Raw genomic sequence first — 17,757 nt, 5'->3', positions numbered from 1 at the left:
GTACTGTCGTGTAGTATAGTACAGTATGGCACGGCACGCTGGTCATATACTGTACACTGTGTACAGTATGGAAACCATGGACTGAAGTGATGTTGACTGACACTACCAGAGTGGATGTCGATGGGTGACGTTGGTGAGTGTTGCAGTTCTTCAACGAACGTGTCGAAATCATTGGGCTACCGTACTGTACTATTCTACGCCGGACCGTACCGTTCCGCACCATTCGAGACCGTTCTATGCCGGTCTATACCGCTCTATACCGTTCCATACCGGTCTGTCCCAAATACCACCAATGTTATGATGCTTTCGCTGCCAATCACAGCAGAAATACTCCTCAAACCATATCGAGCCCATCGATGAGTTGAAGACTGCCAGCTTGGCTATCGTAGTTCATGCATACGTTGAGGGGGAAAATGGCGACAAAATCCAAAGACCGTCCGACTTTAAAAGGCAAAAACATTTCTGCATTCAGTATTTATGCTAATAGAGATGATGATGGAAGTGGTGATGATGGCCATCGTTCCAATGGTAGTTCGTCATCGTTAAGCATCGGCGGTCAGAGACAGCAGAGGAAAAAAAAAATAATTTATGTGGATAACAGACAAACATGTGATGAACACCGTTACAGCGATAATTTTATCATTCCGCTGTTGAGCAAGTCAATCGAGCATGATAACATCAAGTCCAAGGGAAAGCATGCCAGTAAGAAAGGGACTTTGAAACACGATGGTAACACCAACAAGCGAATTGCAGGTAACCAACCAAGAGGATGTAGACTTGTGTGTTGTTCTCCACTTTGTTATTAATTCATTCATAAATAACTTTCAACCATACCGTACTTGCTTTCTTCTTTCTGCACTGCATTCTCCATGCCTCGGTACGGTCAACTTTTTCAACTTGGATGATAATAACTATCCTTTCCTTCAGCAATCCTTGGTGTTGCAGTCAATAACCTTTCTAGATCTGCCATTTTCCCTATCTGCTTTCGTATTGCAGCATTACACAATGTTCCTTATTGACTACATGCTAACCTCGATGCATAGGATACCAACTACAAATTAAAGCATAAAATATTTACCAGTACAATTTGATATACCACATTCTTTCTTGCAAGACGAGCCTGCAAAATCTCCTACTACCAGTGACTACAATGTTATAGTGTAGCATACATTTTCGTCCATGACAGATTGAGCTTTTCGTATCTATTATTGAAAAATACGCTTCTGTGGGCAGTTGTTAGATGAACATTGGCGTGCATGACTAAATTACTGCTGCTAACTTAGTTAGAAGCGATCCCCATACAGTTGCCCTTACGTGTATACAACTAACTACCATGGACTATTCCTTGTACAGTAAATGCCTTGCTCTGTGCAATGCTCAAGAAATGCACGTTGCAACATTGCAACCTTCTGCTTGGCCACATGTAACTCGTTGATCCGTAGATTAGCAACGTGCGAGCTGTACAGTATGTAAATTCCTACTACAACACCCAGAAGTCTCTCTATTATAGTGGTCTGTATGATGCCTATATGATATGGGATTGAGGTACGCCATGAATTCAATTAAATTAGATTAGTAATACTGCTGTTAAAATCGATTTCTTGTTTGTCATACTTATACTATCATGCTTGACTGGATAGTTGCCTTAATGGGATCACGCCTATTTAGATATCTTTGCAATGGCAGTACTGTATTAGTATTGTGCTCCACAGGAAGTTGACCATTTTAAACTAAAATTTGAGCAGAATTGGCTGTAAAACTTATTACTACCTTGTATTAGATAATTAGCATCACTACCGGTGCTGCACGTTTCTATTTTCTGACACCGTAACCTAAACAATTTGTATAACAATAATTCATATCTCAACATTTATATTTTCAGGTTTGATAACTTAATATGTTCTGGTTAATCTCCGAAATTAGACGATCCTAGGATTGACTAATACGCTAGTCAATTTTAGGATTGTCTGATGACTTAGGGATTGATTTTGCCTATGTGCCACATTTAGCTAGTTGTCGTTGCATTTCTTATTAACTGTAAACAATTTCTTAACATAATTACAATACAGTACAACAGTAATGGTACATACATATATAGATATATTATTACATGGCTACGTTGCAACGGTGTTGATCTTCAAGAAATTCGTTGCTCCTATGTTGTAATAAGATATTTTATGAATTCGATGTTAAGTAGAGCAAATACCAACTAATAAATACTGTACTAAAGTCTAAAGTGTTTCACGAGTTATCATGGTAAGGTAAAGTACGAGCTTGACTGCATCGCACAGTATCTATGGTACTTCTATACACTATACAAGTACAACTACTCTTATTCGAGGTCCAATCTTCAAACTGCGTATATAATATAATATTCCCAACAAACTGTATATCACTATTTTGATACATGTAGTTGCTGCAAATTAAACAGTCTCTTTCACAACAATCTTCATTCATATATTAATCGATTTCTTCAAGTTTTTAACTATCCCCATATGCAATATATATAGATAAGTGTCATAATCCAGACCATTTCTCCATCTGTAAAGACATACATTTGACAGGGGACATTAACGTTAAAGGCTTGTCAGTTTGTTTTACACTGTTGCAGCATCAAGTCTATTTTGTATCTGTACTGGATGAAGAGATGTTATATTAGGATTATGGTATTCCATATGTGTACAAAATCGACAGAATGATTCCGTTAGTATATTATCTGTCGTAGTTGCTATTTCATTGTACTATTCTTTACGCAGTTGCGCCCTCTGTCTTTTCTTGACATGCTTTACTACCGGCGTAAATATCAAAAGAGGTGAACTGGTTGTTAAAAATAAATTCTACTGCTTACTTAGATATCAACCTAACTTAATTATTCTGTTACAGCACAGTGTCTGTGATACATTGTTAAGGTTTACAACTAAGGGCTGTTACGTTGAAATCACGCTGATACTTACTTTGCTTACTGTAGAGTAATACTGATAGTAAAAATTTAAATTGCAGAAAATTCAGAGAATGAAAGTAATGAAGATTTAGTAAGTAATCTCGATGATGCCATGACATCTGCAGCTAGTAAGGCATCATGTAATGAAGAAAACTCGTATATCGTAAGCGACACCAGCGTAAAGGAAACGCATCTATCTCCACATTCGACCAGCTCAACTAACAGAAGCTATACTAAAAAAGTAAGTTGCAATCAAAACTGCAGTGATAGCGAGTATCGATTCATCACCATTTATTGAAATCTATAAGGTTAATTGCTTATAGCAATCATCAAATTAATCTATTTTTAATTACAGAGACAAACAGCCAAGCGTTCTACTAAAAATCTCAGAAAGAGAAAGTTAAAAATCCTTGCTAATGATAAGGCAAAACTAGAGAACGATTTGGATAAGACGGTAAAAATATCGGATAATGGTGAAAGTCAAATTAAGCTAAAGCGTCGAAAATTTGAAAAATTGGAAGAAGATTCTTTGATTAAACTTTTGAATGATGATCGAAAAATCGATGATAGTTTTGAAGTTGCCAAACAACTCTTTCAATGGATGATATTACCGATTCCTCTTGATACATTTTTCAAGTTAGGTTTTATTGATTTCTTCTCGGTAACTTACGTAAATCTATCTTTCTTATTGTTACTATATGATGTTACAGTTTATCTTGGGAGAGAAAACCAATCCTAGCTCAGCGACGGTCCTCAAGTTATAATAATGGTCTCTTCAGCAGTCATGATTTGGATAGAATAGTGAGAGAGGTTAGTGTAATTTCGCAAATGTTTTTAAATAATTTGCATTTAGATTAGTAATTTTTAGTGTATCGCATTTGAATAGAATTACATTGAATACTCTGTGAACTTGGATGTTACAACATATGAAAATGGGGTAAGAGAAACACATAATGCTGAAGGAAGAGTACTAGCTTCTGTAATGTGGGACTATTATCAGGTTTGTGAAATCATCTCAACTGTACTATACAACTTGTGTTTCATCTAATTGTCATATAGCTACAATAAATATAGTATATGGCTATACACATATATCCATTTAATATACGTAAGCGTATGTGTACATTTGCATCCATACATGTTATGCAATATTTGAATTCGTGCTTACTTAAGATACTTTTTCTGCCCATTTACATTTCAGAATGGATGTTCAATTCGAATGCTTAATCCGCAAACTTATTCAGAGTCATTATGGAAATTTTGTTCGTTACTACAGGAATATTTCGGAAGCTTTGTTGGCTGTAATATGTACGCCGGACCTGATGACTCTTTCAAACACGATAATTCATACATGTCTACTATTAATTCGTAATTTTATGCTAGGTACCTGACTCCACCTGGCACACAAGGGTTTGCACCCCATTTTGATGATATCGAAGCGTTCGTTTTGCAGTTAGAAGGAAAAAAAAAGTGGCGATTTTATAATCCAAGGTGACCAGTTGCTTAGCTTTCATTTCCTTATTTAATATAGCTTGTAACAATTATATGTGTATTCGTTCGATCAGAGATGACTCCGAGATTCTTCCTGAGTATTCTAGTGGTATGTTTGAGTTGATGTTATTAACAAATGAAGCAATCCTTGTCTTAAGCAAAATTACTGTATAAGCGTATCTCGGTAACGTCTCATTCTTTCGTGCTTTTATAATGATTTAAGGAAATTTCAATCAGAACGAGATTGGTAAACCATCATTTGAATTTGTGTTGGAACAAGGAGATTTTGCTTATTTTCCGCGGGGAACCATTCATCAAGTCAGTTTTTTTTATTTTTCCTTGATTAAATATTGTTCTTCATTCATGACTTATTCATCCTGCATTGAACTTTGGGGCAATATTCATGTGCCTAACATTAGCTATGGCCTGTATTAGTTACTTATCAAACCGTTATAAGTTACTCTACATTTAGATTTTTTTCTATGTTCTACATGTGCTATCGACTCTGCAGGCACAATCATTACCGGATTGCCACTCATTGCACATAACTGTATCAACGTGCCAGCTTCATTCGTTCGGAAAGTACTTCGAAAAGGTTCACTACAATTAGTACTATCGCTCTTTAAGGATACTAGATGCGCACTATATTATCTCTTTTTAGGCGATACTAATATATTTGGATTTGACTTTACTGGTCTAGCTTTTACCTATGGCAATACGTTCTGCGTTCAAGAATAACTTGGGGCTAAGGAAATCCTTACCTCCTGATTTCTTTGCTAACATCGGTGGAATTCATGCGGACTCCGTAAGTAAAGTGTAGGCTCCTAACTGGCTTTTGATAAATGTAAATATCAATAAAATTATTATTCTTATATGCGCTCCAATAAACCGTGCTCATAAAAAATTCATAGAAAAATGCCCGACGAAAACAGTTAACCACCGAAGTAAAGCAGTTTCTGAAAGATATCATCGATGACGCTCCTATTGATGAAGCGGCGGATCTAGTAAGTACTGCAAGAGTTACTAATTATAAATTAGAATGATTATTGATTGGAATGTCTTCTTAGTACAAGCCTAACATTATAATTATTGTGGCATCCTGTAAGAAACTATGATTCATCTGTTTATTCGACAATAGTTTGCTGCGGGCGTTATTCATGATTATCTACCACCATGTCACACTCAAGGTATTGTACGGTATCTTAGATATGCAAAAATGTAACACACGATTATTCACTTTACAAATGTGTTAATTTATTGCAGAAGAGAGAAATTGTATGATCTTCACAACCGGAGGTCGTTGGAATGGATCAGGTGTTGTGAGCTGTGTGACATTAAATGAAGATAACAGAATCAAATTAGTTCGCCGCGAAGTCGCTAGGTCAGTAGAATGGTTTATGTAAGGATTAAAATGAAAGTGATATGTGGTCTAATTGTTATGATTATACTAGACTTGTTAAAGGCGATTCTAATTATCAGCTGCATTTTTCTACGGAGAATTCTAAAGTATACCATGGATATCAACCACAATTTATTGAATTGCCTTGTGAAGTACGCAAGACTTTATTTTAATAATTACATTATCATTATCTATTGATATCAAGATAAAGCTCAACTTTTGAGTTTATCACTGAATTCATTATGTCGTATCTAGATGATCGATGCCGTGAAATATCTTTTTAACTCCTATCCGGATTACAAGAGAGTTGGAGATCTACCTGGTAGTGATAAGGATATCAAAGTAAGATTGTAGTGATAAATATTCAGAGTACGTAATTTTAATACGCTGTGAAGTATCCTGATTTTGAAACTGATCCCATTTCTGTTCATAATCTATGAAGTATACCATTAGCTGTAATGGTTAGCCTTATGAAGTTAAAAGTGCTGCATTTACTAATTAATGTCAAATATTTTTCAATTATTTTTAGGTAGATCTTGCGAATGTATTATATGAAAAGGGTATTATTATGACCCAATTTCCTATATCGCGCTAATCTTAACAGTTTACGCCAGTCAGTATATCATTAAAAATTCCGGCTTTATTTTGGCGTAATATACTTACATAAAAATTATAATTGGTCCGTAAATTAATAGTGATAGCTGTCGATATTGATGTCGCTGTTTTAACACGGTACCTTATCTGAATCTGTATCATGATCTTATGTGATAAAAGCTATTGTCAGAATGATGCTTAGGAGCTTAAACTAAAAGGAGGGCTCCGTAATAAAACTTTGTTGGAAAATAACTATAGTATAGTCAGATCTTTCATTGTTGAGCTTGATCAAGCAATCTAAATCTGTGTAGCAGCTATCTGCCGTAAATGATATTATAACACCTTTAGACTAAATTTCAGTATCGTGACGATCCCAGTTACAATTATTAGAATGAGTTCCATAGGGTAATATTCTTAGATCGATTACTAAAGTCGGTAATTCATCTTATCGTCTTTTCAGATTTATTATCGTACAGTACAGCAATGAATTGTAATTCTGCATGTTCATCAACGTAAAATATGTTGATTGCTATTGACAATTTGTAACTCCGATGACTTTTATGGAATATTGCTGAGGCATACGAGTATGCTTAATTATATTAAAGTGTTAATACTATACCGTATACAACTATCAGATAGCATGATCGACCAAAAACAGCACAGAGTCGGAAAAATAAGAATAGTTTATTCTCTCTACAGTCATAAGATTAGATCAATGAATAGTTATATACTGTAGATATATGTACAGTATATATTTAAACTAGAATTTCACTGAAGCGGTCACTACTTTGAGTGTCCTTTCAATTATCTGTAATGGGTAACAAAGATGTAATTAATTAAATATCGCCTTTACGACCAAGTCAGGATTGTCGTTGCATGAAGCTTATCCTGATTGTCCTAATTAGAAGATTGCTTGCCTTGAGAACGAAGAAATTCCGTGTAATCTAGATAACCATCACCATCTAAATCGTCTTCTTTTAAGACTTCGTCTACGGTATTGACAACATCACTATCATCGATTGCCTTATCGTTAGCTTTATTGTGATGAGATAAAGCTGCCATAATTTCCAATCCATCCAATTTGGAGTTATCATCATAATCGTGCAACTTAAAAAAGTGAAAGTTCATTTTTTCGGAGTCCATTTTCTCGTTGGTATCTATATCAATCTGATCCCGTAGATGTTCTTCGAGATGACTTTAGCATAAAGGATAATATAGTAAGTCTATTTAAGCTTCAAGATTATCAATTTGCTACTCAAGTTAATTAACAGGGAATGAATGAGAGTAGTTTTTATAACTATTGTTAAATTGATGAGATTCTCTAAGTAAAGAATATTACCACTCAGGGATGCTAGATAGACAATTTATTTTGAAATATGCATGACTGCTACAGTATAGAAATTGACTAGATATAGAAGTAGAGCATCTTGGTAATGCTGGCTTTTAATCTAACTTACTCGCGATCTTGAATGTTTGCTTTATCGTGAAAGGCATTATTATTTTGTTGTGCATCTACTGTTACAGTTAGCGCATAAAGCGTAAAAGCTACCAACAAAAACTTCATTATTTCATACAATTCAAAGAATTAGAACCAAGGACCTATTAGATAAACGTTAGTTTAATAAGACATTATTTATTAGACTGTTTGATATTATTTGAATAATTGATGAAGTAGGTATTGAACTGTACACAGTACACTGTAGAGTAAATCTACATTTATAAGTACAATATCCTCAATGTATGCAATATCATTTAGAGCCGTGAGACTGGAACGCCATCTACTGTATTATAGATTAACTTTCTAATCATTAATTTATAATCGTATTCCATGAGCTACAGTTACACATTGCAAGGAAATTGAAATTATACGCTGATATGGAAAATTAGTAATATTGCATATGAGTCAATAATGGATGGACCCTATTCGATACTATTTATACTATACAGTAACAAGATGAGTAGAACTGCTTGTACTGTTGATTACTGACTATGAATGAGTCCAAAAGATAATGGAATTACGAATAAAAATGGCTTATTTAATTCCGTGACTCAATATACAGTACTCGTCTAGTTCAATTGGTTCTAACTGTAACTTTAAACATTAAGATTGATATCCTCAAGGTATTCATTGTACTGTACGTTAATTTAATTAGAATTTCACAAGAATACTAACTCCAATATTGTTAAAGTGATTGACTTAACCAAGTTGAGTAGTTTACAGTAAATTAGACCCGACAGCGTTATTTCCTTGCGTTCATTGCCACGACCTTAGTACTGTATTCTGTATTCTGTGTTTTGTCACCAATGCGACAGGTGTTCAAAGTAGTAGCTACGCGTACAGTACCGCATAGTATTTCGACTCAAGTTTAATTCAATTTAAAATTCTATCGCATCCAACTGTAACAGTTGTATAAGATTGGTTCATTGGATTCAATCAGGTTCAATTAAAAATGAACTAAAGTTGAACTTTTTCAACCTTGGTTACTTTATGGTACTGTATAATAAATACGTACAGCATCGTACACGGCTCTATCTTGGATTATGATCTGTATATATACAGTATATAATATATATATATTAATTAATTAATTATTAGTGTATGGCAAACACATTGCATCTGCTGTTATTTATTTACATGTACGCGTTTACCCTATTGATGAGTATTATCAACCAATACGATGTAGTCTGTACAAGAGCAATTTTGGAGAGGATAATCTTGGATCAAATTGTGCTGCAACCAAGCAATCCAATGCCAGCCACTCTGATTGCCGTCCTGAAGGAGTTAAAGTGGATTAAGAAAGTTTTCTAATGCTTGCTGACAGGCAGAGCGATGCAGGCTAGTACAGTATTGTACAGTAGTACTGTATAGTACAGTACAGTACAGTACAGTACTGTAGTGTAGTTTATACTGTACTGTACACTACTGTAGCACACCAGTAATTTACAGTACTGTACTGTAGTTCATCTTCTATCATCAGCCAGCAAAGTCGAGTATGGCGTTGCATGACGTCACATTGACGTGGCATCCAATCATTGGCAACACCAGGAGGATTGGCTACAGTACAGTACTAAACTGTAGTGTACACTGTACTGTAAAACTACAGTATTGTACTGTACAGTACAGTACAGTACAGTAAATCTTACCCCTAAGATTTACTTTACTGTACTGTGTACTGGAGTAGTGTACAGGAGTTGCGTGTACTGGAGTCGCACTTTAGCACAAATAGTCTATCATGTCTGATATGGCGTTAAGTGGAGATGACTAGCAAAATGATTGACCCCCTTATTTTGACTAGACTGAACGGCCGTTCTCCGTCCCTCACTTTTGACAGTAGTAGCCCCTGACTGTACCAAGGACTATTATGGCCAAATTTGTCCCATTCCAATACAGGACTCTTGATGACAGTATGTACTGTACTGTTGCACTGTCATGGGCTACTCAATTGACCGGCGAATTTGGAATTCATAGAAATACAGTACAGTACTGTACAGTACTGTATGATTTGTCTTTGTTTCTACAGTACAGTACAGTACAGTACAATACTGTACTGTACTGTAGAAGTTACTTTTGCCTTTTACTATACTGCACTGTACAATCTTTACAATTGAAATGTCACCCCAATTTTCCATCTATTGGTACTGTAGCGGCCCACTCAGTACTGTACTCCAGTGCAAACCGGACTGGGGTGACACTTTCAATTGAACAGACTGTACATTAAGCCCAGCTGTAATAACCCCGACTACTCAAATACTCAGCGTAAATAGCTTCAACGATGATACATTACTCTAGGAGTCTGTACATGTACACTACAGTATTTACGGTACATTAGGCCCAGCCATAATAACCCCGATTACTCAGATACTCAGCGTAAATAGCTTCAACGACGATATATTATTATTCTAGGAGTCTGTACACTACAGTATTTATGGTCTTTGTCTCCAGACCGTACAGTGTAAAGCACTGTCTTATACAGTACAGTACTGTACTGGATAGTACTGTAGACGGGTACTACCGACAAAGGCAACATCATTCAAATTCAATACCAGACCGTACTGTCATTCAATCGCAACAATATAAAATCCTTTGACGCGTAGTTTGTCCATTTTTACTTTCACTCTTGAAAATTTGAACTTCGAATAGTTTACTAGTCATTTTAAATAGGACTAAAGTAGTAAGATAAGCTCATAGCTATCTTTTTTTTTTGGCCGGACTAAGGACTTGTGCTGGATTGACCACCAAGCGAAAGAATGAAGCTTTTCATCGTATCACTATTCCTGCTATTGTTATTGTCTTTCGTCACTTGCGCTGAAAGAATTAGCCCTTTGCGGGATACCAAACATATCAAAGATCGAAAGTAGGCTTGCTGACTGTCAATGTTACTTCATATTGATTTCCATCTTAATATGACTACTACAATAAAATGGACCGTGTAGCACTCTAATTTTTAAACTATTTTTAAAAGTATGCAGTAGACTAAGTGGACATAATGTTATCGTTATTTCTCTACCTTTCGTAAACAAAAGCGCTTTTTGTCCATAATTTACTCCTAACGGCTTTCATGATGTACTTATATACACCAAATTAAATACAAAACCCTTTCATAGGTACACGATTACACATTTCCTAAGACTCCTCATACTCGTATCATTGTATACAATGAAAGTCAAAGTCAGAGTTTCAATATCGAAAAGCGATCTAAATCATCAATTTTGTGATTATTTTATTTGTAGACAAGATAATGCATGTACGTGTGTAAATGAACCATACCAATCTCTCGCTTAAAATACTTGAGTCAATTGTCTCATAACATAACAATCTGAAATAACCATAACTGTTTTAATATGCTCCCTATTATTTCAATATACTATCGTACATGGCTACTTACTAGTTACTGTAATGTTGTTAAAGGTTTTAAAAGACGATAGGTTGTTCAAAAATAGTGACGATATTGCTACATAAACTGATTGTGGAAATGTTGCACAAAGACACGGACTAGATATTGTACATATAGCTATCTCCAAAGGTACCATAACTTGCCAATTAAAAATATAATACTGTACACGTACAGTCTATAGAGTATATACAACAGTACATATCAAAATTGAACGCACATAAGGCCTTGTGAATAAGAGTACTTAACAATGAACTTGATGGAATAGGTAATGTTGTTCAAGATTGAAGAAGACGAAACGCGCTTGAGACATATTAAGATCTTGCTTTGTTGACTAAGTACTGTACTCAGCACACTATAGGAGATACTGATATCTAGAATAGCTTTTTATCCACAATTTAACAACTGTACGGTACAGCCATATCGTCAGGCTCGACGATTAACTTACGGAATCCAACGTTACTGTACACGTACTGACTTTATGAAAATCCTGCAACCTTATTTATTTCGCCACCTTACACTACGAGCACAGTAGTAGTACAGTATGGTCATAGAACATCAAAATTGATAACATCGAAGCTGTCGTACTGTACACTACATGCTGACATTGTAGCTAATTTCTGTTAGATTCAATTAAACCTTTAGCCTGTAATGGCTAGTGTTATACGCGTGCTTATTATACTCTCTTTCATTAAATCGGTAGACATATCGAAGAACACTTAAAAGAACAAGTCAACGTTAAAGAAGAGAAGCTCGATGACGAAAATATGGTTATGCATTATTTCAAGTTACATGATACTGATAACAATGGTAAACTTGATGGCTTAGAAATTTTTAAAGCTATGTCGGATTACACAAATCATAACGATGAAAAATTTGACGACGCAAAATTTGCAGAATGGATAGATCGAGCCCTAGAAGATGATGATAGAAATGGAGATGGTTATATTGATTATGCGGAGTATATGTTGGCCTATAATTCATAAAGTAGCATATAATTAATTCCGTCGGCCTGATATTTTGCACATCATAATGGCTGTGCACAACATACAGGTGCTTCATATTGTTGAAGCAAAAACATGAGTATATTAACCTGCTACATCTAACTAGTTATATTGATTATACGCGTATTATAATAATTTATTATAGTACAGTACATCAGTTTTGCTGTAATGATATAAATAGACATCTGTAATAGTTTTTATTTATTTATATCCTTATTTGTTTTCACTCTGATTTCTTACTCTCGCAAGTGCAACAACCACTGTGCATTACTCACATGGTTGGATATTAAATATTATCTTATATGCCCGTACGAGTAAGATCTAGCTAAAAGATCTGAGATATAGATAACACGGTCATGTACTAGACTATACAATGTTACTATAAATATTCTCTTTAATATCGATCCTCTGATATTAAGATAATATAGGATGTATCTGATTATATAGACATGAATATAAGGATGAAAAATGGTAGTAAAATAAAATTTTCAATGTCTAGTCCTCTATATTCTGATGAAAATATATTCCAAAATTGCGAATAATCATGCTCATTTTGTTCACTTTAATCGAATGAAGCAAGCTATAATCAATAATTCAGTATACTGCGTTCCATTTTTGCTTAGAATAATAAAGTATTATTTATCGTTAGAAACGGAACTGTAGATTATATAGCTTAAAAATGAAACCCATGGTGGTATTTCGACTTGAAGTTGCTACTAATATAACTGCTCCTGTAAAATATTACAGTGCAAAGCGTTTGTGGGACTACTCGTAACAGATCCATCGAAATAGAACAGTATACTCGTATCTATATATAAATTGTTATTACAAATGATATTTCGTATGTATTTTCTTGCTACAACATTATAGAGCGATTATAGTATATACTGTAGAAGATAAGAATGATAGGATAGTAAACTGGTATACTGTAATAGATATTAGATATTTATAGGCCAATTCCGACAATGGCCACTTTGGCATAACATCGTTGCAGACCACAAGTTACGCGAATTTCAGTATAAACAGTGTACAGTATATTCGATACACAAAAATTTTGATGATATTTACTGTATTTTCCGTGGTTAGAAAATGGACAACTTGTTTTAGTACATGAATCACTACACTTGTAGTGACATTGGCATCCGTCTAAGACAAGCAATTACGAGTACTATAATTAATTGCCTTTCCAATAGATAAATTCTTCGTGGACATCTAGGAGCTCATGGCACTTTAGCTTTAATATGATTCGAGTAAATACCTCAAATTACCAACACTGTATATATAGACCGGAATTTATGAATAAAATAAAATAATATTCATATTTATTTTTTGTTAACATTTGATGCCAGATAGTATACAATAAAAGTAAATCCAATCAAAAATGATTGATATTCAAGCTATAATATTTCGTAATAGTGAGCAATAGTATCTTAAAAGTGTAATAACTTGAGGATTTTTCATAATAATCATTACAATACACAACACTTCTTAATTCTGATCCTCGAAAGGTAACAGCTTCTATTTTAAATTGGGTACATGGATCAATCTGCAGGACAATAATCTTTATAAAGGTATAGTACGAAGCTATATCTTAAGCAATAGATTTAAGTCTAGCAGCAAACATTTAATACGCTTAATTAGCTTGGAATACGTTACAACGTGAATAAAAGTTTCAAAGTAAGTGCTACCTGTGATAAACTATATTTCCTCCTTTAATAACGTATTTGATTAAAGACTCTTGATTTCCCATTTGATAAATCAGGTGCTCCCAACTATTAAATTTAAAGTAAAATTTATTGTTACTACATGTCGATTTCTTATACCGCACAACAACATAGGCGTAGTTCTGAAAAGGATTTCAATGTTGGCATATTATTGTGATAGCATATTTACCTCGCCGCATCAATTATCAGCATATCACCAAGTTTTCCGATTTCAAGCGATCCTTGTCGTTTCGATTTTCCTAGCGAAGCTGCGGCATTAATCGTTGCTGCAGCAAGCGCTTCTTCCATAGTCATCTTTAAAATGATACATGCCAGATGCATGACCAACGGCTAAAGATATGAGTATGTCAACAAATTTAACAACACCACATTATATATTGATAGTCAAAAATGGACTAATCAAAAATGACTTACCATGGACAAGCAATATGCATTTGGATTAAAATCGGACCCAAGTGCAACAGCAACACCTGAACATAATATAAGTACTACCTTACTACGGTACATGATATACTAACATAACTGACTACACTAATAATTAATTATATCAAATATACGCATAAAGTAGTTCGTGTGATACCGTTATCGATCATTTTTCGTGCAGGTGGCGGAGATAATTTTAAAATGTAGGCAGTCGTTGGAAGTAGTACTGCAACTGTCCCACTGCTAGCCATAGCTTTAATTCCTTCATCACTAACCATTTCTAAGTGGCTAATTGCCCTCGCACCTAGCTTAGCTCCCATCTGTAATAGTAAAGAACTAGGTTTAGGACTTAAGAACAAGTGTATTCTCAATATGCAATATTACCTCAGCAGATTGCAAAGGATGCAATTCTTCTCCATGAAAATTTAATGCTAGCCCTGTCTCTTTTCCAGCCTTTAATATTTTAGAGGTGCTTGGTACGTCGAATACTCCCTTTTCGCAGAACACATCGATATTATCAACTTGCAAGCTACCTTGATCTATAAGCTCTTTAATAGCAGGAATTTGATTATTTATGATATCATCAGTAGCTTCCTCCATCGTCAAATTCCTTTATTAAGGGTATTTACAAAAGGCAAATTTTTTAGTGAACTGTAATCAAATCATATGACAGAAACTTGAATTATACATTCATAACTACAATATACGTATAACAATTAATTCGTGATCACATTACATTTATTTGAAATCAAATAACTTTATATAATTGTAAACGCGTATTCTATGTTAGTATAGATATCAATTGTTTTGCTGCGTTTAACCTTTACTAAATAGCCCTAAGAGTTGAGATTACTGGAAAGAGCTTGGTAAAACGTATTTATTTATAAGTTACTAGACTGATATGACGATCGTTTCAATATCGGCTAATTCGTAAATCTAGAATAGGCCAATCGATAAACTACGTCATTCTTCAAATCCCGTAGTGATACTGTAATGTCACTTGTCAAGTATTAAGATATTGTACGCATTATAGAATGTGAGTAAAATTTAGGGCATAAGAAGTCTTAATGGGAAATATAACCGCTTACTCTGGCACTGAATGGGCTCCACAGTAAGTAGCTGAAATATCGATGGGAAAGTTATCAATCCCTCGTTTAATAACACGCAACATCTTTATTTCCGTGTCAACATCCAAGCCATATCCACTTTTAGCTTCGAATAATGTAGTTCCATTTTTCATCATATTAGAAGCCCGCTTTTGAAAAGAGTTGTACAGATCATCCTCTGAAGCTTGGCGTGTATGTCGAACAGTAAAATTGATTCCACCTCCACTAGCATGAACTTCCATGTAGCTAGCTCCTCTTAACTGTGAATGAACATGCAAGGAGATACCCCTTAAATTAGTATCATTTAGACATCAAAAGAGGACTTGATGCTATTCAATATAATAGTAGGTAAATTAATTCTTGTGATTGTAGCTCTAGATCATGAGTAGAACTAATTGTAGCACAAATTGATGACAATCTGGTGCGTAGCGATCATTATCTAGTACTGAATTCAATATAGCCGTGAAATACTTGATCGCTTATGTTAGACAATAGGACATGCAAGCTTATATCATATACACTTGAGTGAGTGAAATACTTTACATATTATTAACGTATATAAAATGATAAATAAAAAAATATAGTAGTTTTTGTACAAGTATCGAAATACGTATAGTACGCTAATGCACACGTGAGTACAGTATCTTGAACAGTAGTTCAAGCCCTATCATGAAGGAATAAATTATAAACGAATGTTACACTTCAAGGATGCATTAGTTGTTATGCTCTACTGCATTATGGCATACTGCAATTAATCTGATTGTTGGTAGTGATAAAGTGTAAATTCTGACATGTTGCTGTTTGATAGTTTCTGAGATCCAATTCTGTCCATTCAGTTTAATGCAGACACTCGTATTTACATATAAATCTTCGAAGATACGTATACATATCCGCATATTACATATGGATGATTTTTATCCAATAAGTGCATGGTCATATTACAATTTTAGTACACAGACCTTCATCTTAAATTCGTGGACACGATCACCAGCCCAGACTGGATGCGTATGGCCGTCTACCAAACCTACAAATACAAAAGTATCGGAAATAAAATACAGCTATTGCTGTTGTGATGAGTAATGAATTATTCTCTACATCATAAATGATTCAGGGACTACTTTATCCAAACTGCAGTACGAATATGTCTACTGCGAATAAAGATTATAGTATTCACGAATAGCGCTCTGTGTGTAAGTTAATTAAATACCAGTAGATCGGTAGCAAACATCATTATTCAACCTGCAAATGTACATTAATCACTACAGCACAACAGCTACTATTTTAAACTGTAGTGTACACACGGTATCATGATTGTGACAGGAGAATAAAGTAGTATGGACCTGTGACTCAATCATCAGTCTTGATCATTTATCATCATCGTATTAGATGTTGAGCTAGGACGCTGTAAACGTGGCGATTATATCTAAGCTTTCGTGTGTAGTCGATACAAGTTGTAGTAAACTACAGCAGATGATTACAGTACGTAGACAGTTGTACACTTCTCCTTGTGTTCTGTAGTTTGAAACCTTGGCAAAAGTATCACGAATAAAATATGTATCAATGTGCAACAGCAAGAGCGTCTACTTACAGACCTGGCAAGACGCACATATCCGTCGCATCAATAATGTTTGTAAAGTCTTTTGGCGAGAATTCTTTGTCAATTTCTTCATCAGGTCCAATAGCATCAATCGTTCCACAATTATCAACAACTATGGAATAGCCAGTTGAAGAAGATTGATCGCTCTTGGTTAATACAGCTAGTTGGTTCATTGCAGCACCTGGCAATGCTAGCTGTCCCTTATTGCATACCATAACAACTTGTTTAGCATGTCGAACAAGAAGGCGAAGTGTTGCCATTGTCAATGACACTTGTATGCTCGTATCATTCAAATCGTACTGCAGCTTCTACCAAATGCAAGATCTTCGAAGAAAAACGAAAATCCGAGCGATGTTTGATTGATACAAGGTTGCTGTTAATCTCGCAGTAGGCTACACTTGATTTTGCATCTCAGTTTGTTTTGAGTGGCTAACTTCAGTTTGCAGTAGCGTACTGTAGTTTCCTCCTAGTCGCTTACTGTAAAATACTATCCAGTAGAGTACCATAGACTAAGGTTTTGCATCCGTCACATGACAGTACAAAGTTACCTTGAGATGTTGGGAATCCATGACCACATGCTGGTTGT

The 17,757-nt window shown here is 34.9% G+C and overlaps 5 protein-coding genes across 5 annotated transcripts; 3 read left to right on the top strand and 2 right to left on the bottom strand.

Moving 5' to 3' along the window:
* Positions 1-413: 413 nt before the first annotated feature.
* TRIADDRAFT_59232 (uncharacterized protein) lies at positions 414-1,019 on the top strand (the record flags this gene model as incomplete). Its single annotated transcript, XM_002115337.1, has 2 exons — positions 414-753; positions 928-1,019. 2 exons carry the CDS (start codon positions 414-416, stop codon positions 1,017-1,019), a joined length of 432 nt encoding a protein of 143 aa, XP_002115373.1.
* Positions 1,020-3,542: 2,523 nt separating this feature from the next.
* TRIADDRAFT_50673 (uncharacterized protein) lies at positions 3,543-6,426 on the top strand (the record flags this gene model as incomplete). The annotated part of the gene is made up of 15 exons (XM_002115336.1): positions 3,543-3,577; positions 3,652-3,751; positions 3,828-3,941; positions 4,143-4,249; positions 4,325-4,432; positions 4,507-4,541; positions 4,656-4,750; positions 4,944-5,027; positions 5,133-5,237; positions 5,344-5,436; positions 5,571-5,619; positions 5,696-5,813; positions 5,884-5,983; positions 6,087-6,173; positions 6,361-6,426. The coding sequence occupies 15 exons, from the start codon at positions 3,543-3,545 to the stop codon at positions 6,424-6,426; spliced, it is 1,296 nt and encodes a 431-aa protein (XP_002115372.1).
* Positions 6,427-7,322: 896 nt separating this feature from the next.
* Positions 7,323-7,989, bottom strand: TRIADDRAFT_59230 (uncharacterized protein; the record flags this gene model as incomplete). The annotated part of the gene is made up of 2 exons (XM_002115210.1): positions 7,323-7,620; positions 7,883-7,989. The coding sequence occupies 2 exons, from the start codon at positions 7,987-7,989 to the stop codon at positions 7,323-7,325; spliced, it is 405 nt and encodes a 134-aa protein (XP_002115246.1).
* Positions 7,990-10,673: 2,684 nt separating this feature from the next.
* Positions 10,674-12,303, top strand: TRIADDRAFT_59229 (uncharacterized protein; the record flags this gene model as incomplete). Its single annotated transcript, XM_002115335.1, has 2 exons — positions 10,674-10,780; positions 12,021-12,303. The coding sequence occupies 2 exons, from the start codon at positions 10,674-10,676 to the stop codon at positions 12,301-12,303; spliced, it is 390 nt and encodes a 129-aa protein (XP_002115371.1).
* Positions 12,304-14,005: 1,702 nt separating this feature from the next.
* Positions 14,006-17,431, bottom strand: TRIADDRAFT_38096 (uncharacterized protein; the record flags this gene model as incomplete). Its single annotated transcript, XM_002115209.1, has 8 exons — positions 14,006-14,093; positions 14,215-14,375; positions 14,460-14,515; positions 14,626-14,788; positions 14,853-15,078; positions 15,557-15,834; positions 16,534-16,598; positions 17,167-17,431. The coding sequence occupies 8 exons, from the start codon at positions 17,429-17,431 to the stop codon at positions 14,006-14,008; spliced, it is 1,302 nt and encodes a 433-aa protein (XP_002115245.1).
* Between the last annotated feature and the right edge of the window lie 326 nt (positions 17,432-17,757).

Source organism: Trichoplax adhaerens, genomic scaffold (genome assembly GCF_000150275.1).
Source record: "Trichoplax adhaerens TRIADscaffold_10 genomic scaffold, whole genome shotgun sequence".
NCBI lineage: Eukaryota > Metazoa > Placozoa > Uniplacotomia > Trichoplacea > Trichoplacidae > Trichoplax > Trichoplax adhaerens.
This window is presented reverse-complemented; position numbering and strand designations above follow the sequence as displayed.